The 24,551-nt window shown below is 36.3% G+C and overlaps 1 protein-coding gene across 1 annotated transcript in view; it reads right to left on the bottom strand.

Annotated features, from left to right (window-relative positions):
• Window positions 1–23,550, bottom strand: part of LOC106087721 (dendritic arbor reduction protein 1) — a 159,369-nt gene extending 135,819 nt beyond the window's left edge. The window contains exon 1 of the mRNA XM_059370933.1: window positions 22,586–23,550. Within this exon, the coding sequence (XP_059226916.1) occupies window positions 22,586–22,648 (63 nt within the window). The 5' untranslated portion in view covers window positions 22,649–23,550. The remainder of the gene's footprint in view (window positions 1–22,585) is intronic.
• Between the last annotated feature and the right edge of the window lie 1,001 nt (window positions 23,551–24,551).

Here is a 24,551-nt window from a genome sequence, read left to right on the forward strand (position 1 = left end):
TGGTTGGTTGGTTGTATGTAGAAGTATCCAAGTTCTTGAACAAGCCATCAACCAAATCGGATGTAGAGCGAAGTGAATTTCCGAAGAGCAAAGAGCAGCAGCGATGTTAGATTCTTTGTTGTAAAGTGAAGTGAATTTCCGAAGAGCGAAGAGCAGCAGCGATGTTAGATTCTTTGTTGTAACATAGATAAACTTTCCCATTGCGTTTGAAGGTCTTGAAATTCATTTTTGATTTGAGGTGTTAATTGTGGTTCCCACGCGTGCTATCTTTGGGCAAACAACATATCTAGAACACATGTAATTATTGAAATAACTTCTAGGAAATTATGGCAATACTGAAAATACTAGGCGACATCTAAGAAGTCAGTACACAGAAAAAAAAATCAACGGCGGAACCCTTTCCCATAACACTTTTTATGGCCTATATCATAAAAGGCGTATTTTTTTAATCGATTTCGCTGACATTCGGAAAAATATCGGCCTATCTAACGCTCCTATGTCTGTCTTTACATTTCTTGGCCCAATGTCAAGCAAATGGTCCATAGAAAAAACCAACCTTGTCAAATTACCTCATTGGTTAATAAAAGTGAATCAACATGCCTGTTATTAGATCAACTTCAAATGTTCATAAATCAATGTTTGGTCAACGAAACGTTCGAAATTGTCCGCAGGCGTTCTTATTGTAACATCGTCGAGTGCACAGTTTTATTTAAAAATTGTAAGCTCCATGTAATCACGAAGGCACACGCGCAAATCGGGACGGCCAAGAGCCCGATGGAAAGATCAAGTGTGAGAGACACCTTGAAACTTGGTGTCGCTGATTATAGAAGGAGCGCAGAAGATCGAGGCGCTTGGAACGCAATTCTACATTCGGCTAATGGGCTTAATGTTCTGTCATAATCAATTAAAGTAAGTAACAGATTTCGTGTGCTGCCGAAAATCGAGTCTGTGTTTCATCTATCCCCTGATTTTGTGTTTACAAACGCATTACCACTTTGCATTAAACATTTAGGTCGCCATACATACACATTTTGTAGGGAAGACGTTCATAACGAGCGGTATATAAAATTAACAACGCATGTTCAAAAGTCGACTCCCGCACGTTGTCAATATTTTCAACAACGCCTGTATATTATAATGACATAACAAGTGCATGATTTTGAAACGACTTTTTCCACCAGCGTGGCACGTTTTGTGGCTCAAGAGCAACTGTTGTTAACTCTGGGAAGTGCAGATTGGTCTGGCCGGACCAAGTTTGACTTTTATAGCTTCCCTATAATTCATTAAGGATTTTTTTTTTGAGAAGGGAACTTAACGTATATGTAAAATGAAGAGTTGTATGTGAATTAAAAACAAAAAACTATAAAATTTTGAATTATTTTGGACATTTAGGCTAATACAATGAATACCTACAGATTTGAGCGGACATGGTCTGGCTGGACCACAACATACATTTTGCAAATTCTGGTACTGTCAACATTTGATTTGATTTAAAACATTTAAATACATTTTTTAGCTAAAAACAAAGTTGACTTAATTTGAAAATGTAAAATTTATTCATTGCAGCAAAAAATTTTTGCCCATATTCACAAAACGTAGGCTTATTTGAAAGATTTCATTTATACAACCGTCAAATAAACCTAGATTTTGAGAATACGGGTGTTAATTTTGATATTTTGCACAGAGACTTCTTGCTGATATAGGTCGTTGGGGAATGCAAATGAGATTTATCGGTTGAGATTTGGATATAGCTTCCATATAAAACCGATATCCGGATTTGAATTCTTGAGCCTCTAGAAGCCACCGTTGTTGCCCGATTTTGCTGACATTATGAACGGAATGTTCTTTTGAGAATTCTAATAACCGTGCGGAGTGAGGTCCAAATCGATCCATATAAACCGATCTCCCGATTTGGCAACCTTTTATACCCACCACTATAGGAGGGGGGTGAACTAACCTAGTCATTCCATTTGTAATACCTCGAAATATTGATCTAGGAACCTATAAAGTATATATATTCTTGATCATCTCGACGTCCTGAGTCGATTTTGCCATGTCAGCCCGTCCGTTCATCTGTCGAAATCACGATAGCGGTCGAACGCGTAAAGCTAGTTACTTGAAATTTTGTGCAGACACTTAGTATTGATGTAGATTGGGGATTGCAAATGGGCCATATCGGCTCAGATTTAGATATAGCTCCCATTTAAACCGATCTCCCGATTTGACTTCTTGAGCAAAAATTGTGGCTTCCAGGGGCTCGCCATAACCGCCCTCTTGTCTTCAATCTCTCGAAGACTCGGCCTATGGTCGAATGATTACGAATGACACGGATTACTGTCATCCGCAAAAGATTAGATCGGATTCTATGTCTGACTCAACAGATCGTTGTTGAATTTATGCTCATAAGAACCCATCTATAACGACTCGCATAGTGTTATCTCGAAATGGATCGAACGAAGCCATTACCAACACCAAATGCGACACGCTTTGGTAGTAGTGCAGCGTGCCAGACACTATCAAATGATTTGGAGTTATCCAGAGCCACAATCTTACTCTTACCAAACTGGTGGATTGAGAGACTCCAACGTTCCTACAGAAATTCCATGAAATCGCCCGTAGAACGATTTCTGCGGAACCCATACTGTTGGTCGGTAAGAAGACCATTCGACTCGAAATACCTCACAAGATGGTGATTAACCATGCTTTCCATAACCTTGGTGAGTGGAGCATATTGCAATTGGCCGGTAATTCGCAAGGTTGCTCATCTCGCCCTTCTGGGTATTGGCTGAACGGTAGCAACTTTCCAATGCGCCAGGAATACTCCCGCACGATAGAAAAGGTTACGTAATGGACGAACAAGCGTCGAAGAAGACTAGCGCAAGACAAGATATGCCATCCGGGCCCGGGGATTTATTTACTTCGAGATTCTTAAGAACCCTCTTAACTCCACGAAAAAATATCTGTGGCATGACGGCAGAAACATTTTCGATTAAGGGGAGTGGTTTATTGATATCCGGCAGAGAAGATTTCCCTGCAAATATATCAACCAACCGGTTAGTCTTTTCAACCGGGTCATCCTTAACAAGAGTTGGGATAGATGAAAAGCTATCCTTCCCCTTTTCACGAAAGCCCAAAAGCTTTTATTTCCTCGTGTAAAGAACCTTAGCACGTAGGCGCTGTTCGTTAAGAAAATTTTCGCTCCCAAGCACTTTGGAACACGAAGATCTTGCCTGCTTGCGCAGCAGTTCAGTATTGGCATTTTTATCCAAGCGCCAGTTCCTGAATGCCACCTCTTTCGATCTAACAGCATCTCTGTATGGCTTGTTAAACCAACTTTTGTCAACTGATTTAGCCGTTATAGTCTTAACTGGAATAAATGTCATCATCCCATTCAAAATTATCTTCTCAATCATTATACCTGTAGCATTTGTAACGTCATCTAGGAAACAATGTTTCCATTTTAAATTCCATTAAAAATCAGACCAGTGTATTTTTTCGTATAAAAATATTGACCGCTTTGGTACTGGGGAGGAAGCAATACGAAGAGCAGAATACGAAAACGATGCTGAAACAATGCAGTGATCGGAGTTACCAAGACTTGCAAGAATATTAACTTGATGCTGTTCAGGGTGTGAAGTCAAGAGTATTATTTTAGTGCCCTTGGATACACGCGATATGTGTCGGTTCGTTCACTAGTTGGTAGTCGTTCAACCATTGTGCGCAGCGAAAAGTTCAAAGTATTGGCCCTCAGGAGTCGTATGGCTCGTATGCTGCCTTCATCACGTGCATATACCGCGAGGCCTCTGTGCGAAATAAAAAGAGACAGAGTGTGATATCCAGGGATGTGAAAATCCTGAGGATCAGAATCCTCACGCACCTGGGTCTCACAAAGTTCAAGAATGTTAGGATGGTAAAAAATCTTAAGCCCCTGGATGCCGTTATTGTTATCCGATTTGACTAAAAGTTTGCACGGAGTGTGTTGTTGAGACTTCCAGCATTCATGATGTGTATATTCTAAATCGGTCTTTACGGCTCCTAGAAGCCTAAATGTTTGCCTCATTTAGCATAATTCAATTGTTTTCTTAACTATATTTCCATAATTTTGTTTGTTTATCCATAATTATCGTTTTAAACAATGAAAATTAAAAAATAAGCTAAAATAAAACATTTTCGACCCAAAAATAAATTATCAAAAAATCAATTAACATTTCATAGCTTTTTTAAAGTTGGGGTTTGTCCAGACCACGTTTGCTGAACGTCCTAGCAAAAAAATGTTCGACCACCCTAGGGTTAAAGAGAATTGGCGCAGAGTTATATGTAGCTCTTGCCGAAATTTATCTTAACAATTTTGTCGGAATCGTATTAATATTTATGTAACCCTATAGCCTTAACATTCGATCTAGCCATGTCCCAGCGTCCGTCTGTCTGTCTATAAAAATCAGGTCATCGGCCCAGCAAAGAAAGATATCCAGTTGATATTCACACTAATACTTTTTATTGGTGTAGGTCAGTCGATGTCTTGCAAATGGGCCTATCAGTTCAGATGTAGCTCCCATATAAACTGATACTTCGATTTGACTTCTTGATCCCTAAGAAGTGTCAGCCATTCTTCTTATTGGTGTCCTCAAAATAATGCAGTTCAATGTATGGCTTAGATCGGTGATAAAACTCCAAATAAATCCAAATATGGTCAGATGTGGCCCTCATCATGTGAACCATGTTCGGCATGAATGTCGAAAGCCCCAAGTCGGTTGAACTGTGTATAATCGCAAATGGAAATTTGCCCAATAACATTCCATTAAGGAACAGGGGCAAGGGTGTGTATAAACATGGGACAAGTCAAAATTTATTTTCATATTTTTTCAAAACTATCGCGTAATTACAACTGACAAAATGCATGGGAAACCAGTAAGGAAAGCCAAAAGTCGGGCGGAGCCGAATATATAATACCCTACACCTACCCTGCAATTATAAATTCGGGCAATATATAAATATATATGTATATGAGAGATATATCTAAATCTGAACCGACTATTAAACAGATCGTTTGACAATTGTTGTTACTACGGCCATATAAGTGCAAATCTGGCGATAAATATGTATGGGTGCTACATCCAAATTTGAACCGATTTTGATGAAATCTCGCACATATGTTAAGATCAGTAGCAAAACAACCCGTGCCAAATTTTGCGCAGATCGGTTGAAAATTTTAGCTACTACGGCCATTTATGTGCAAAACGGGCGTTACATTTATATGGGAGCTATATCTAAATCTGAACCGATTTTTATCAAAATCAATAGCGTTCGTCCTTGCGCCAAAAAAGTGTAAAATTTCGTGATGATTGGACAACAAATACGACCTGCATTTTGATTACAAGAATACATGGACTCACAGACGGACATGGCTTAATCGAATCAGACAGTGATTCTGAGTCGATCGGTATACTTATCAATGGGTCTAGCTCTTCTCCTTCTTAGCGTTACAAACAAATGCACAAATCTATAAAACCCTGTACCACAGTGGTGGTGTAGCGATCAGGGCGAAATCAGTATTTAGCTCAAGCGATGAATACAAAATGCAAATTGCCCTAGAACATTCCATTATGGAACAGCGGAGTTACTTCTTTTATATCAATGAGAGCTCTCCAAGTTTAAGTCTTTAACCTTTACCGCCATTCTGGTGCCTAGTCCGAATAATGTGCCGCTGCGCAACACCTATTTGAGAAAAAGATGTTTAATATCTCACAAATGTCACCAGCATTAGGAGGGGATCATTACTGCAGATTTTTTTTCTGAAGATCTCAACACTATTCAAACCCAGTGTAATAGGAGGACGCATACTACCCGTTGCGCCACTCTTGGAAACCAGGCACAAGTGAGGAACTAGTAACGTGCATTATTTTAGTCTCAATGAATCCATACCCTTAACTTACTCCTTAATAGTTTTCAATCATCCGTTTAAGGAACCAAATATATTTTCTAGAACTAGACTGTTTATTTAACAAAAATCTTTAAAAAGCTTTCGCTCTTTGTGTGAATCATCTCCTACCTCTTAGTGTCTATTCATAGATCTTTAATTTAATTTATAGCCATTAACCAAAGTAGGGTATCGCATTGATTCACAATCGCTCGCACAAGTAACTCTGAGTTTTGTAAAGCAAATTTGATACCTTATTAACCTGCGCTCTCTGAACAGCCAATAATGCTTTCTTCTCGCCTCACTCACTAACTCACTCAGTTCGCTGCTATTGTGGGGGACTTTTGTGTGCTTTTTGTTGACTTTGGGCGGTCTTCTTTTGTTTGGCTTTTATTAAAACACAATAATAGTTAAAATATAAATAAAATTTGCTATTTAATTCTTATCATCGATATTTTCTCATGAATCACACTCGACTGAGGCGAGCTGAAATGTGGCGATGGTTTTGTTGGTATTGTTGTCATCGCCGCCGCCGCTGCTGTCGCCGTCGTCGTCGTCGTCAATGCCATTATGCTTCATTTCGAACGTGTTTGCAAATTGCCATAAAACCTTATTTTACGATCGACTTATGAATGATATTTTCATATTCATTCTATTGTCGCGGATCGATTTCTTGTTTCTCCCAAACACCAACCTCAATCCCCGCGGGCCCAGCTCATTGATGGTTCGCTGGGTGGTGTTGGATGAGTTAACTGGAGCTGGAGCTGGTGCAGATATTGCCGATGTAGTGTCGAGTTATACGATGGGACTACGAACTGCGATCTATGCGTTTGTGCCCTGCCACAGCTCGCTCGCGCAAAACGCCAGCGAGCTTTTTCGTATGGAGATGTCATATTTTAACATTGATTTGTGTTTCGCTGTTCTTCTCAAGTTTATTTATTTATTATACATAAAAGCTAATAATAGCAAAACAAACCAGATAGATCGATGGAGTGATAGACAGACAGACGGCTAAGCGACGCACGGTGAGGAGAGCAAACAAAACTATCGTATCGTATAAAAAGTCCGAATGAAATGAAGGCGATCGCCACGCCACGTAACTTTCTATTCAAGCTTTGAAATATTAATTTATGGAAATTTTGTATGTCTGAAGATTTATTTCCCCTATTGGATACCAAAACGTTGATACCTTAACAACTTTGTTTTGTATGGGAATCATATTTCTCGATAGATTCATATTTCCTTCAAGTTGCTGTACACAAAAAGAAAACAACAACAAACATTTACTGCGGCCCCATCCAGTTCAAAGCAATAATGTTTAGCAAATTTTACGATCCATTTTTTGGCATTCGAAAGACATTGAACTACTCGTCAATGTTTCGTTTTACGATGTACTATAAACATTTAAACGATCATCGAAATTTGTCTTTTTTCCCTTCAAAGTCTATCCAAAGAGTTTCAAAATTTATGACTACAACATCATATCTTTCATAATAAACATTACTGTTAACAAGTGCGAACGTGTTTTGTTTGAGCTCCGATTGAGTTGTCCTGTGTGTTTGCTTACCAAGTTTTACGACTATAAAAACAGCATTTAAAGTTTCAAAAGTTGCTAGTGAATGCAAATATTGTGGCAGATACGTCGGCAGCGTCCATTTTAAGCTGATATTTTTAATAAAAGTGATCACATTTATTAACATTTGCCAAATTTCCATTGGACATTTATACTTTTATGTTAACCGATTAACAATAAAGATAAATAAATATTCACCACAACAAACATCAGCTGATAACTAACATATGCACCGCGGGCCGTTTTTACACAGTACAATCATATCTATAACCCTGTAGGAACAGAATCTTAACGCATTAACAGTATCGAATAAAACTAATCATCAAAATGAGTACAAAAGTCACAAAATCAGTAAAATCTGTGTTTAATACCCCTAAAATTAACAAACATCCAATAGAAAATACACCAATTTCCTCAAAGAATAAATCACCAAAATTAATTCAATTAATAGAACAAAAATTTGCTCGACAGACTGAAATAATAACAGCCAAAATCGATGAAGCAGTTGCAAATGCCATTGGTGCGCTCGAAAATAAACTTCTTGAGCTATCAAATAACTTAAATAATCTAACACTAAGAGTGAACGAAATGGAAAAATCTCAAAGTTGTCTAAATGATCTTAAAACTGAGATAAATGAGCTAAAATTTAAAATATGCCGCCAAGAAAACTTGAATGTATCATGTAACTTACGATTAACTGGCATTCCATCATATGAGAATGAAAATACTTTTGAGATATTTAAATGCCTGTGTGATTCTCTAAAAATTGTAACTCCTAGTGTCATAAGCGTACATCGAATTCGTAACTCTAATAGCAACATAATTGATGGTACTATTTTGGTAAAATTGTGTTCGCCAAATGATAAAAATTTTATATTAAAAACCATATCGAAGTATAGACGCGAAAACAAAACTCAACTTTCGATTGCCATGTGTGGTTTTGATAGCAATAACCACTTGTTTGTTAACGAAGACTTAACAAAAGAAAACTATAAAATATATAAAACCGCAATAAAATATAAAAAACAAAAACTATTATCAGCTGCTTTCACTTTGCGGGGGCTAGTTTATGTGAAGCAAACTGAACAAGATAGAGGTGTACGAATTGATTCTCTGGAACATCTCAACAATTTCTTTCGCTAATCCTAAACTGCAGTTACTCTGTTTAATCCTCAACAAATCATATAAAGATAATAACAAAATGTATATAAACCTAATTCAAAGAAAAATATCAAACATAAGACTTCATATGATCCTATATCAAGTTTGCATAAACCGTCTAGTCTCATTTACCATTACTACTAACTTTGTTTATCAAATTAATATGCGTTGCAGAATAAAATTTTTAATTGACACTTAACGTTAACCATTGTTCCAATGACGGTCTTTACAATATGGTCAGAGTACTTTCAAAACAAAAAACTGGATTGTCGATAGTTCATATTAACGCCCAGAGTTTAAACAACAAAATGGACGAATTCAGGCAGACGTTCATCTCATCAAATATCGATATTATATGTGTATCCGAGACATGGTTCCACTCAGACATTGCAGACTCCATCTATGAGCTACAAGGCTACAAACTTTTTCGATCCGACAGAGTAACCAATGCCGGTGGTGTGTGCATGTATCTTCGAAATGAACTTAAATGTAATTTAAAACTTAAATCTAATAATGATAATCCAATGGAATATTTATTCCTGGAGTTGTTTTGTGCTGATAATAAAAAAATTCTTGTTGGAACAGTATACAGACCAAATCGCAACGTTCCATTTGGCTATTTTACCGATGCAATTGAAGAACTCACAGTATTCTATAGTGATGTAATTATTTCTGGAGATTATAATAGCAATCTACTTTCTGAAAGTAAATTTGCTGATGCCATGAATACTTTTGGACTATATTCCGTAAATACCACAATTCCTACACACTACTCTCACACTGGAAATACTCTGATTGATGCCATTTTCGTTAATTGTCGGGAAAAAATTCTTCTGTATGATCAACTTTCTGCACCCTCATTTTCCAAACACGACTTATTATTTATAAAGTACGATGTAAATCTAAAGAAAAATCAAACAGAATACCAGATTCGCGATTTTCGAAAACTTAACTACAACTTGTTGAACGATTTATCTAACAATATTGCATGGGATGCAATATATGGTTATGAATCTGTTGAGGACCAAGTTAGTTTTATGCAACATCACATTTCTTTGCTATATGACTATTGTGTACCCCTGCGAATAATAAAAGGTATACATAAACAACAGCCTTGGTTTACCCCCGAAGTCAAAAATTTGATTCAAAGAAGAGATACCCTATATAAACGTTGGAAATATTATAAAACCACAATTCTATATAACAATTTCAAAGAAGCAAGACGCCAGGTCAATGAGAAAATCAAAGTATTGAAAACTGAATACTATCGTCAGAAATTTACCACGGCAGTAGATAGTGGATCAAAATGGAAGGTTATTCGTAGTATTGGCATCGGAAAGAAAAATATTTCCACTCCGGACATGAATGTTGAGGATTTAAATCAAATGTTTGCTAACCACCAAAATCTGACACCAAACTCTTCAATCAATAATTTCGTAAATATATCACCATCTTCGGTCAATAACCTTTCAGACTCTACCTTCTGCTTTCAATGTGTTAATCAAAGTGAAGTCTTGGAATGTTTTCTCTCAATAAGTTCCAACGCTGAAGGAATGGACGAGCTATCTCCTAAATTTTTGAAAATTTTGCTTCCTAAATGTCTCCCTTATTTCACATATTTATTCAATACAATCCTAACTAAGTCTGTCTTTCCTAATTCATGGAAATACACGAAAATTATTCCTGTTCCAAAGTCCAACAATGACTTTCGACCAATTGCAATTTTACCGTATTTATCTAAAGTTTTGGAACGCGTAATGCATAAGCAGATTAATAATTACATATGCACAAATAAATTACTAACGGAGCGACAGTCTGGTTTTAGATCCCAAAGGAGTTGCATAACTGCACTTACCGATGTTATTGAGAATCTGAGATTGAATATGGACAACAACATGTTATCAATTCTGGTACTGCTTGACCACAGCAAAGCTTTTGATACAGTCAACCACTCAATCCTTATTTGGAAACTAGAGAAACTGTTTTACTTTTCTAAACCAGCATGCCGGCTTATTTCATCATATCTAAACAACAGATCGCAATCTGTCTGTCATAACAGAATGGTATCAAATATCCTTAATACAAAAAGTGGTGTCCCACAAGGCTCTATACTTGGTCCCTTGTTATTTTGCATATATGTAAATGATTTGCCTAGTGTTTTGCGAAACACTAATATTCATCTTTATGCAGATGATGTTCAACTTTATACAAGTACACATCTAACAAAATTAACTGAATGCGTCGACAGACTAAACCAGGACTTAGAACGTGTAAACGACTGGGCTACTAAAAATGAGTTAAAAATTAATCCAGCAAAGTCAAAGTGTGTGGTAATCTCGAAAAATGGATCGGATTTGCTTGCACAATACCCATTAACAATTAATTATACTCCAATAAGAATTGTTTCAACATCTTCTAACCTTGGTGTAACTTTCAACGAAAGGCTAACGTGGACAAACCACATTCAAAGTAATATCGTCAAGACATATGGGATGCTTCGCAACTTATGGGCAGTTCAAAGCACAACTCCGCTACATATTCGAATGACATTAGCGAAATCGTACTTGGTTCCAGTACTACTTTACGGAGTTGAAATATTTGCAAACTGCAATTACAACGACAAACAAAGGCTACATATAGCGTATAACAGTATTGCAAGATATGTATTTAAAAAGAGACGCCACGAAAGAATATCATCCTACTCATATCAAATATTCAACATGAGCTTTGACAACCTCCTTAAATTTAAATGTCTACTTTTTCTTCATAAAATCATATATACAGGGGAACCCAACTATCTATTTGAAATTCTTCAATTTGCGAGATCAACCCGGCGAAAAAATATTATTCCGATACGCCATAAATATTCTAGATCAGAACAACAATTTTTTATATACTCCATCCGTCTTTGGAACAATATACCTACCAGCATACAGCTAATAAGCAACGCATTTCTGTTCAAAAAGGAGCTGATGTTATTTTTTAAATGATCATATATTTAAAAACAACTGATTTTAAATAAGTAATTTATCTCAATGTAAAAATATTTTAATTTATATTGTTATATTGTCATATTGTAGCATATAAAATTTTTTAATAATCTTCTCTCAAACCTCTGTACTGTATTATCTCCTGAAGCTACCTAGTACTGTAACTTATAAGATTTCATATCTTGTTGTGCTAGGTTTCCGTAATTAAATAAATAAATAAAAAAAAAAAAAAAAAAAAAAAAAAAAAAATAAACATGTATTTGATTGTTCCGCCATACTGGGCTCTAAACCAAAACTGAGTTATCTCCTTTTAATTTTGATAACATTATTTTATACTTCTCTAATATATATGTTTAATGGTTTTCAAATTCATGGCAATTTAACTTCATAGGCGTCAAATGGTGTGCTCATTTTTGGGTTTTATTTGAAGAATTCAATTTGGGAAATTCTACACCTTCTGAACTTTACAATAAAAAAATACTCTTAAAAGTCATCTGCAACAAGGAAGAGAAACATTTCAATCAAATTAAATCTGATCAAACTAAATCTCAATGATATTTCCCAAACATGCCATTTAAAATCATAGGGAAACTAAATTCTCACCATCAATTGAATGCTGCCGATTCAGAGATATAGTAAGATATTGATGTTCTCACTGGGAAGTCTATGCACCAATGCACCCTGGTTCCATTTGTATGGGAAGGTGCGACAGAAATAGTTTTAGTTGACCTGTCGACTATCGACACATCTATAGGTAAGAGCCATTGAGGCCCAGGTAAAAAATATTAAAATTTTGTCATGATCGGATATGTTTTACTTGTATTATAGTAAATGTGTATCTTTCAAGAAGGAATAATAGACAACGTCTAGACAAAACGGTTAAAACAAGAAATTTGATATTTTGCATGAAGGTTGCAAGGGATTGAGAGGGGCCCGAAATATCTTGATTTGTACGCATTTGTACTAACAAGGTACGAAATGTACCATTTTTCGTACAACTGTTCGAATTTTGTCCCGTACCATTTAACGAATGGAGAAGGAAATCTGAAATATGGATTGGTCTGCAACACTAAAAATTATGTATGAAAATCCTAGTATTTGGTAACAAATAGTACTATTTGCCACAAAAAGTACTATCTGGTACCAACAAGTACTATTTGAAACAAAAGGCTATGTAGAACATCACTTCACTTTTCAGGCAAAAAATGCAAATTTTGCCAAGGAACATTCCACTTAGGGAACAGGGACAAACTTCTTAAATATCAATGAGTGCAGTCCGATTCAAGTTTAAGCTCAATGATAAGGGGCCTCCATTTTATAGCCGAGTCCGAACGGCTTGCCGTAGTGCGACACCTCTTTGGAGAGAAGTTTTACATGGCAAAGTACTTCACAAATGTTGCCAGCATTAGGAGGTGAAAACCACCACTGAAAATTTTTTATGTTGGTCTCGCCAGGATTCAGACTCAGGCGTTCAGCGTCGTAGGCGGACATGCTAACCTCTGCGCTACCTCAAGCAACAAATTTAAATATTGCATTGACATTTCGTTTACGAGAATGTTGTAAGGTTCTGATTTGATGTTATTGTCGCACCTTCCCGTACAAGCGAAACCACTGTGCAGTGTTGCCGTTTTGGACTATTTCTACCCAATTTTGTCGGATGGGTTCTCATCGCATAGATCGATTTTGGTAGATGTGTGCCTTTAGATAATTCTTTATACATTCTCATAAAGAGAATCAAAAAAAATTGTTCTTTCCCAAAATTATATCTTCAGTTAATTTTATACCCTCCACCATAGGATGAGGGTATACTGATTTCGTCATTCTGTTTGTAACTCCTCGAAATATTCGTCTAAGACCCCATAAAGTATATATATTCTTGATCGTCATGATATTTAAAGTCGATCTAGCCATGTCCGTCCATCTGTCCGTCCGTCTGTCTGTCGGAAGCACGCTAACTTTCGAAGGAGTAAAGCTAGCCGCTTGAAATTTTGCACAAATACTTCTTATAAGTTTAGGTCGGTCGGGATTGTAAATGGCCCATATCGTTCCATAAGTTGACGTAGCTGTCATGTAAACCGATCTGGGGTCTTGATTTCTTGAGCCTCTAGAGGGAGCAATTTCTATCCGATATGGCTGAAATTTTGTATGCGGTGTTTCGTTATGACGTCCAACAACTGTGCCAAGTTCGGTGTAAATCGGTCTGTAACCTGATATAGCTGCCATATAAACCGATCTTGGATCTTGAATTCTTGACCGAGTAGAGGGCGCAATTCCTATCCGATTTGGCTGAAATTTTGCATGACTTTTGTGCCAAATATGGTTCAAATCGGTCCATCACCTGTTATAGCTGCCATATAAACCAATCTGGTATCTTGCCTTCTTAAGCATCAAGAGGGCGTAATTATTATCCGATTTGGCTGAAATTCTGTATAACGGCTTCTCCCATGACCTTCAGCCTGATACAGCTCCCCCATATACCGATCTCCCTATTTTACCTTTTGAGCCCCTAAAAGGCCCAATTCTTATTCGATTTCGCTTAAATTTTACACATAGACTTCTACTGTGGTCTCCAACACTCAATTCAATAAACATAGCAATTCTTTTCTTTTATCCTTTGTTTGTCTAAAAAGAGATACCGCGAAAGAACTCGACAAATGCGACCAATGGTGGAGGGTATATAAGAATCGGACCGGCCGAACTCAGCACGCTTTTACATGTTAAAATATTTGATTGAAAATTTAATATTGTTAATAACCTTCATCTTCAATCAGTTATATAGTATTGATGGAGGATGAACTTGCTATATATAGTAGGCCAATATGGGGGAAAAGTTTTCAGAGATTAAGTTGATCTAGACATGTCCATCCGTCTGTCCATCTGTCTGTTGAAATCGCGCTACAGTCTTTAAAAATAGAGATAGGCCCATAAAAACCACATTTATTATCCGATTTTGCTTAAATTTGGGACAGTGAGCTCTGTTAGGCCCTTCGACATCCTTCGTCAATTAGGCCCAGATCGGTTCAGACTTGGATATAGCGGCCATATAGACCGATCCTCCGATTTATGGTCTTAGGCCCATAAAATCCACATTTATTATCCGATTTTGCTGAAATTAAAGACAGTGAGTTGTGCTAGGCCCTTCGACATCCTTCGTCAATTTGGCCCAGATCGGTCCAGATTTGGATATAGCTGCCATATGAAACGATCCTCCGATTTAGGGTCGTAGGCCCATAAAAGTAGCATTTATTGTCCGATTTCGCCGAAATTTGGGACAGTGCATTGTGCTAGGCCCTTCGACATCCTTCGTCAATTTGGCCCAGATCGGTCCAGATTTGGATATAGCTGCCATATAAAACGATCTTCCGATTTAGGGTCGTAGGCCCATAAAAGTAGCATTTATTGTCCGATTTCGCCGAAATTTGGGACAGTGCATTGTGTTAGGCTCTTCGACATTTTTCTGCAACTTGGCCCACATCGGTCCAGATTTGGATATAGCTGTCATATAGACCGACTTAGGGTCTTAGGCCCATAAAAGCGCATTTATTGTCCGATGTTGCGGAAATTTGGGACAGAGAGTTAAGTTAAGCCCCTCCATATATTTTTGCAATTCGGTCTAGATCGATCAAGATTTGCATATTGCTGCCATATAGACCGATATCTCGATTTAAAGTCTTGGCCCCATAAAAGGCGCATTTATAATCCGATTTAATTGAAATTTGACACATTGACTTATGTTAGGCTTTTCGACATCCATGTTGTATATGGTTCAGATCGGTTTATTTTTAGATATAGCTACTAAATATTTTGGTATACACAATGGAATGTGACTTGCACCGATTAGTATTAGGTCCAAATCGGAACATATTTCGATATAACTGCTATGGGACATAAGGTATGCAATTTTCACCGGATTTTGATTAAAGGTGGTTTACATATATACCCGAGGTGGTGGGTATCCAAGTTCGGCCCGGCCGAACTTAACGCCTTTTTACTTGTTCATTATCATTCGTTGCTTTTTCATTATTATTCGTTGATTATTTCCATGATTTTGTACAAATGGCATCATTCTATTGGAGCATATCTCTAATTTCTGTCCACAAAAAACCCATTAAAAATATAGGTTAGCATGGCCCGATGAGGCCAGTAGCCCATAAATCTTACTAAATAGTACAGCTGGAAAACTATCGATATTAGCTCCATTCGAAGAGCCTTGCCTTTCTGACCTAGTACTATCACCCAAAGCTGGAATTTCTCACACCCAAAGACCATTACCCAGAAGCTATCACATAGTGTTATTAGCTCAGTTTACATGATGATTTTTATTTAGAAAATGATTACCGGCGATACTCGAAATATTGGCAGTAAAAATAAATAAATAAAGATAAAATTGGAATTTAATTAAACATTAGGACCTCAAGCCGAAAATGTTTTCAATTGAATCAATATATGAAATGTTTTAATTGAATCAATACGTTTTTTAATCGATAGAAATGTTTGAAAATTTCAATAAAAAATTAATTGATTGAATCATTTTATCAATTGGATCATACAACCAGAAAAGAAGGGCAAAAGTCGACCGGAGCCAACTATATATTGGATTTCCCAAAAAGTAATTGCGGATTTTTCATATAGTCGGCGTTGACAAATTTTTTCACAGCTTGTGACTCTGTAACTGCATTCTTTCTTCTGTCAGTTATCAGCTGTTACTTTTAGCTTGCTTTAGAAAAAAAGTGTAAAAAAAGTATATTTGATTAAAGTTAATTCTAAGTTTTATTAAAAATGCATTTACTTTCTTTTAAAAAATCCGAATTACTTTTTGGGCAACCCAATAGTATTGATTGAGGATGAACTTTCTATATATAGTTAGCCAATATGGGGAAAATGTTTTCAAAAATTAAGTCGATCTAGACATGTCCGCCCGTCTGTGTGTTGAAATCACGCTACAGTCTTCAAAAATAGAGATATTGAGCTAAAACTTTGCACAGATTCTTTTTTTGTCCATTAGCAGGTTAAGTTCGAAGATGGGCTATATCGGACTATATCTTGATATAGCCCCCATATAGACCAATCCGCCGATGTAGGGTCTTAGGCCCATAAAAGCCACATTTATTATCCGATTTTGCTGAAATTTGGGACAGAGAGTTGTGTTACGCTCTTCAACATCCTTTGTCGATTTGTCCCAGATCGGTCCAGATTTGGATATACCTGCCATATAGACCGATCCCCCGATTTAGGGTCTTGAGCCCATAAATGGCACATTTATTATCCAATTTTGCTGTTGTCTTAGGCCCTTCGACATCTTTCATCAATTTGGCCATGATTGGTTCTGATTTGGATATAGTTGCCATATAGACCGATCTCTCGGTTTCGGGTATTGGGGCCATTAAAAGCGCATTTATTGTCCGATGTTGTAGAAATTTGGGATAGAGAGTTAAGTTAAGCCCCTCCACATATTTCTGCAATTTGGTCTAGATCGATCAAGATTTGCATATTGCTGCATATATATAGACCTATATCTCGATTTAAAGTCTTGGCCCCATAAAAGGCGCATTTATAATCCGATTTAATTGAAATTTGACACATTGACTTATGTTAGGCTTTTCGATATCCATGTTGTATATTGTTCAGATCGGTTTATTTTTAGATATAGCTACTAAAAAGACCAATATTTTGGTATACACAATTGAAATGTGACTTGCATCGATTAGTATTTGGTCCAAATCGAAACATATTTCGATATAACTGCTATGGGACATAAGGTATGCAATTTTCACCGGAACTGAAAATCATCTCAAAAATGATTACCCTCGGAAATCGAAATATTGGTAGTAAAAATAAATAAATAAAGATAAAATTGGAATTTAATTAAACATAAGGACCTCAAGCCGAAAATGTTTTCAATTGAATCAATAAATGAAATGTTTTAATTGAATCAATACCTTTTTTAATCGATAGAAATTTTTGAAAATTTCAATAAAAAATTAATTGATTGAATCATTTTATCAATTGAAAAGTCGAAACGATCAAAAGAAATATATGAGAACTTTACCTAGGTCTAATTCGATTTTGATGACATTTTTTGCATGTGGTGCGAAGTCAAATAAAACATCTCCTACAAAATTTTATAAGGATTCGACCAAAGTTTTCGTGGCTACTACAGCTTTAAAAGGGCATATCGGATCAAAGACATATATGGGAGCTATATATAAATCTGACCCGATTCTGATGAAATTTTGTACAAATACTAGGACGTCAAAAAAAGCACTTTGAGACAAATTTGGTAAAGATCGGAATAAAATTGTGCCTTCTACAGCCTTAAAAGTCCATATCGGATGAAAGATGTATATGGGAGCTATATATAAAACTGATCCGATTCCGATGCACATATATTGGGACGTCACCAAACGCACTTCGTACTAAATTTGGTAAAGATCGAACCAAAATTGTGCCTTCTACAGCCTCAATAGGTCAAATCAGATGCAAGTTATTATGGGAGCTATATCTAAACCTGAACCGATTTAGATGAAATTTTGCATAGGTATTAAGACGTCACACGAAACATAATATGCTAAATTTGGTAAAGATCGGGCCAAAATTGTGGCTCCTACAGCTTTAAAAGGGCATATCGGATGAAAGATATATATGGGAGCTTAAATCTGGACCGATTTCAATAAAATTTTGCACACATCAAGAAAAAAAACGCTATGTGTAAAATTTTGGAAGGATCGGACCAAAATTGTGGCTTCTACAGCTTTAAAAGGGCACATCGGATGAAAGATATATATGGGAGCTATATTTATATCTGGACCGATTTTTTTCAAAATCAATCAACAATTATGCAAAATTTTGAGAAAACGCAAAAAATTTTGTACCTTGATTATAAGAATACATGGACAGACAGACAGCCGGATAGACGGACATAGCTACATCTAATCAGGAAGTGATTCTAAGCCGATCCATATATTGTACTTATCGATGGGTCTAGCTCTTCTCCTTCTTAGCGTTGCAAACAAATGCACAAATCTACAATATAATACCCTGTACCACAGTGGTGGTGTTGGTTATACAAATTTTATATATAAAATGTGATTGAGAATTTTATCTTTTACAATTAGACAATAGCGGCTTGCACCACTAACTTGTTTTCTTCTTGCCATTCGATTAGTTTGTCACTTCATTAAACAGCTGATTTTATAAAGGAAAAACAGCTGATTTCATTGAATTGGCGAATGCATCGAGTGACAAACGAAAACAAATTTTAGTGGTCTAGGCAGTAAGTTCTTACAATCATTTTTTATATGAATCGAAAACTTGTTTAGATCCAACAGCAGTGTTATGCCTGTCCGTTTTTGAAAAAATCTAACCGCTCAAAATTTCGATAAATAAAAATACTAAATTTCCCATGAACATTCCATGAAGGAGTACTTCTCTCATATCATTGAGTGCAGTCCGATTAATTTTTAAGCATAATGTTAAGGCGCCTCTCGTTTTATATCGAGTCTGTACGGCATGCCGCATGGCGACACCACTTGGTAGAGAAGTTTTATTATGGCAGCATACCTCACAAATGTAACCAGCATTAGAAAGGGAATAACCACAGTTGAAAAATTTTCTGATGTTCGCACCAGGATTTGAACCTAGGTGCTCAGCGCCATAGGTGGATAAGCTATCTTCCGCTACTCTTTCTTTTTTAATTCGGGAAACAACATTTTCCGTTACATTTTTGGAAAAACCCACGGAGGTATTTTGTTTCTTGGTAGTGATCATGGACCCAAACATAAACCTCAAATTCTTGCTCCAGAAGTTTTACATATGTGAACCGTTTTGCATAGAAATCGAGGGTGCACGCCCTACAGTGCGCTTTTCGCAAAAATTTTTATATAACATTGGCATGTTTTCAATTGAATTTTTAATTGACCCTTTTTAAAAAATTTATTACATTTTTCGAATATTTCAATCATTTTTTAATTGGATCAATTAAAATATTAATTGGAAATTTCAACAATCATTTTTTTAATTGAATGCAATTTTTTTAATTGAACATTTTTCAATCGCCTTTTTCAAAAAACTGTGATTGATATTATAATTTTCGTGATTGAAGCAGTTTCATTAAAAATAAATTGAATCAATTAATTTCATGGTTGAAACCAATTTTATTTATTTATTTTTTTTGTTTTGTGTGTAGGCCAATAATCGTATCATTTTATTACTTTGTACTAATTTTGTTGGCTTTTTATATTTGAAAAAATTATGTTTGGTTTATGAATTATGGACTTGTTGGTTAATCCAAAAAAGGGGTCCGTTTCAACAAACAAAAAATTAATTTATTGGTAGTATCGATAGTGCTAAAAACTATCGATACCATCATCAAAAGTTCGGTGGTTCTGCCAAATAGTCACACTTTGCCGATTCATCGGCTATACTACAATATTTAACCTTTCGTACCGCACGAATCTAATGAATTTTCCAATTTTTGTTTGTTTCTCTTTCGAGACTTCTTTTTTTCTTTTTTTCCAATGGAAAAGGAAAGCCAGAGATCGCAACCCATATCAACCACTATGGGACGCGTTATGTCCTTTGGTTATATGGGACGCGTTATATATATAAACATCACATTAACCACGCTCGACTATCCAGCCTGTTAGGTGTTTTTTCTCTCAACGCATGTGTTTGTGTAATGGCAGATTTCATGTCTACACAATTACACTTCTCCCATAGCATACACATGATTCTGTGAATCTTTTGAAAGTTGTATTGATTACTTCGAACGCTAGGCAACGACAACGGTTCTCGTTGTTGCTCCGTGAATCCAGGATCGAACCTCATATGGCCAATCAGTTATTCTAACCAAACTACGAAACGCGTCGCATAGTGGTTGGTGTTTGTTGCCACCTCTGGTTTTCCTTCTACATTGCAAAAAAAATCTCCCATCAATGACCTCGTCTCGAAAGGGAAACAAACAGAAATTCTAAAATTAAATGATATTCGCCCTTACAGGCAAAAAATACTTAAAAATAAAAATTCGACAGAGCCCGGCCGGGTTTCAAACCTGTGTCCACGGAGCAACAGCGAGAACCGTTGCCGTTGCCCGACGTTCGAAGCCATAAATTCAACTTCCAAAAATACACAATATCATGTGTATGCCATGGGAGTAGTGTAATTGAATAGTCATGAAATCTGCCATTACACTGATAGAAAAATTACGATACTTTGCCAATGCCGCCTGGAATTATTTTATTTGCGTCATTGACAAAGATTTTTAAAACCATTTGGTATTACTTCAATACCAGACAAAGGGCTATTAAAAATTGACGGCGTCACACTTATATTCTTGTCATCGAGCCAGAAGTGATGTTGAGATTTGTACTTAAAATGTTGTCGCCATTATAAAATATTTTGTTTTAATACAATCTGAGTGCGTAAAACCCTGTTCGAATACTCGAAAGCGGTGAAAATCCAAATTGTACAAATTCTAAGGGTAAATTGCAAATTTTGCCCATGAACATTCCACTAAGGAACAGGGGCAAACTTCTCACATATCAATGAGTGCAGTCCGATTCAAGTTTAAGCTCAATGATAAGGGGCCTCCTTTTTATAGCTGAGTCCGAACGGCGTGCCGCAGTGCGACACCTCTTTGGAGAGAAGTTTTACATGGCAAAGTTTTACATCACAAATTTTGCCAGCATTAGGAGAGGAAAAGCCACAGCTGAAATTTTTTTCTGATGGTCTCGCCAGGATTCGAACCCAGGCGTTCAGCGTCATAGGCGGACGTGCTAACCTCTGCGCTACTATGGCCCCCTATTCTATATAAAAACATAAAATCCATTGTGTGGGAAACGATGCTGTTTTGGTGTATTCATATGAAAACCACTTCTGGGAATCGATGGATATGCAATCAATTGCTGAATACAAAGAATAGAGGTTGGTCGCGGTGAAGCATTATTTTGGAATTATTAACACAAATGATCGAAATAAAATTGGATTAAAATTATTTTCAATGATTTCTTTTAAATATATATTTTTTTTTTTTTTTTTTGGTTCATTAGGAGGTGAAATAATCAATAACGTTTTGGTACTAAGACCAATAACGGTATAGTGCTAAAACCAATAATAGATTGGTATTCAAACCAATACCAGTTCGGTAATAAAGCTAGTACCAAACGGTTCTAATCATTTAATGGCTCATTCATACCATTCGGCATTATGCTTGTACCATACGGTGTTGCTTAACTGTCAATACCGTATGGTACTGAAATGAGCACGTTTGGTATCAACTTTTCTCTGGGTGTACAAAATCACATGCATTGAGAAAAAGAACAGCTAAGAGAAAGGGTTGTCGAGCGTGGTTAATATGGGGTTAATATCATAGAGGCGTTTTGGCAATAAATTGACTATAAGTACAACAAAAAATCATTCAGCTGACAAAAACCATTATTTTAGCAAACTTTGAATAATAACAGTCGTTGAGCGTTCAAAATAGGGAAATTTCACAAAAGGCTCACTTTTCGTCTAATTGCGTTTTATATATAAGCACTTCTTCAGATACTGTGGATAGGAAGGTATAAAGAGTAAAATGATTTTCTTTTTCTATAAAAGGAATTGGTTTAAGTTAGGAATTTACGAGACGAGATATCCATAAGAATCATGTTTATGTTCCTAGAACAAGTTAAATTTATTTTTTAATTCAAAAAAATATTTGTTACTTAAGAAAATAATAAATTATAAACTTTTTGTTTATAGGAGTTAATTTTTTCCCCTGGTGAAACATTTCAATAATTGATGCTTGCAACGAATAATAGACTCGTCTTCATCCGCCTTATTTATTGTCAATATAAAATATTTTAATTTGAGATTATTTTGTATTCACTTATTTTTCCCCATCCACTTGTTCAAATGTCCTGATGAGTTAAGGGGTCGCTTTTTTCACTCGTAGTCCGAACTCACCTGCATTACCCAGTAATTAGTTGAAGCTGCAAATTGATCACCAATCAGTATATCCGTATGCATTTAAGCGAATCTCGTTAAACTTGCGCAGAGTTTGGTAAAACTAATTCCTCTTCAGTGGACGGATGGGATCAGAAATATCCTTAACCCTTCTCGTTATATTCTCTTTTTTTTTTTGAGAAACAAACTTTAAAATTTGCTTTCGCTTTCACAGAAGTAATCTCACTACGGAACAATCAATATATGTATGTATGTACATGTATATGTATGAATGCATGTGTAATACATGTGTAAATAATTTCAGTGATTTCTGAATTTGGATTTTGAAATGGCACAAGGACGTTGATTTTTTGTTTTGCCGGTTTCTCCGGTGGTCCGATAGAGACTCATTAAAGGCACATAATTCTGTTTTATTTTTTTGAAGGCACAGGTTCTCTGCTTTGGATCTTTTGCACTTAAGTTTTAACACACATTTTGGATTTTCTTGAACGTCACACTGCCATCGACTTTGCTTTAGCGACGGCAAATGTTTTCATCATTTTTCTTTTTTTTTAATTTTTCTCTTCGGTGAATATGTAACACTTTAATTTGCAGCTATTTCAATTCTAAACATCATGTTGTGTTTACTTGCAACATAAATTTTATTTTATTTATTTAGTTTAAAAAAAAATCAAATCTGTGTACACAAATTTACACTGCTCCCGATTTTAGTTTTTTCTGCAATTTTTTTCACGAAAAGACAGTTCAGTCCGCTTCAACCAATTCAATTCGAGGAGCCCGTATGCCCTTTTGAGTTCACGCACCCCTTGTTGTTGTATTTCCGATTTACGTAAATTGCATTTCGTCGTTGTTGGCTTTTCGCTTCAATTTGACTCTTGGTTGGTTTAGAAGTTCTGTGCTAGTTTCAGAGTTCAGAGAAAAAAAAGAACGCGCAGTGACCGTCTTTCTTTCTTACGCTGTCGGTAACCGAGTTCAGACTGAATGGCTGGATAAGCAAAAGGTTCAGCTTTGACGTACAACAACCGTGTGGTTGGTCGTACCACCACTAGCACCAACACACTGGCAACTTTACTCTGCTGCCGCTCTGTTTGTGGTCTTATACTGCTATTGCTGAGCCTAACGTGGCTGACTGGCTGAAGTGACTGCCGTTGAATGGATGAATGGTTCGTTTTGTGGCTCTTGCGCTTGTTTACCACCATTCCTTCAATGATGGTGTTGTGCTTCCTCGTCCGTGGTGCATGGTTGTTGTTAAAATCGTCATTGTTTTACATACCTACAGATATACGAGAATGCCTCGCATCATCATCATTGTGCCTCAAATGAGTTTCTTTTGACTTTTTATGGCAAAATACAGGTGATGATGAGGTTTGATGTAAGTGAGAGTACTTCTGATGATGTTACTCATCCGCATTGGAGGGCTCTCATTGATCTGAGAGTTCTCTTATACATTAGATGGTAACCATAGCAAACGTGTGTGTGTGTATTGATTGTTTACTCACCTGGCGAAGTTGTACTTCTCTTGGTATAAGAGTGACCGAACCACCAGATCGTGCCTTCTGTGAGTATGTGTGTGTGTTGTGCTGCTCTTGTTTGTTGTTGGCTTGATTTGAGGTTTGTTATTTGGTCGACGATGGCTATGGCAACACACATAACCGCAGCAAGTCGTTTTTGTCTATGAAGAAATTATGAATGAAAATTCTTGGGCCGGTGATCATCTTTAAATCAAAAAAAAAGAACACACACGGCACACGTCAAGCATATATTATTGAATGTATGAACGAGCGTTTGCTTGGCAATCACATTAAGTCAGGTTTTTTATTGATAAAAATTCTGTGTTTATCTCTACCGAAGCTGCAATTCAAATTGAAATTTAATATAAAACAAAAATTAAGTCATTCTTGATTTTTAATGCTGTTTTAATTCCAGACATTTTCAAATTAGCTATTGCTTTGGATATTAATCATTA

The sequence above is a fragment of the Stomoxys calcitrans genome, chromosome 1 (assembly GCF_963082655.1).
Source record: "Stomoxys calcitrans chromosome 1, idStoCalc2.1, whole genome shotgun sequence".
Classification (NCBI taxonomy): Eukaryota; Metazoa; Arthropoda; class Insecta; order Diptera; family Muscidae; genus Stomoxys; species Stomoxys calcitrans.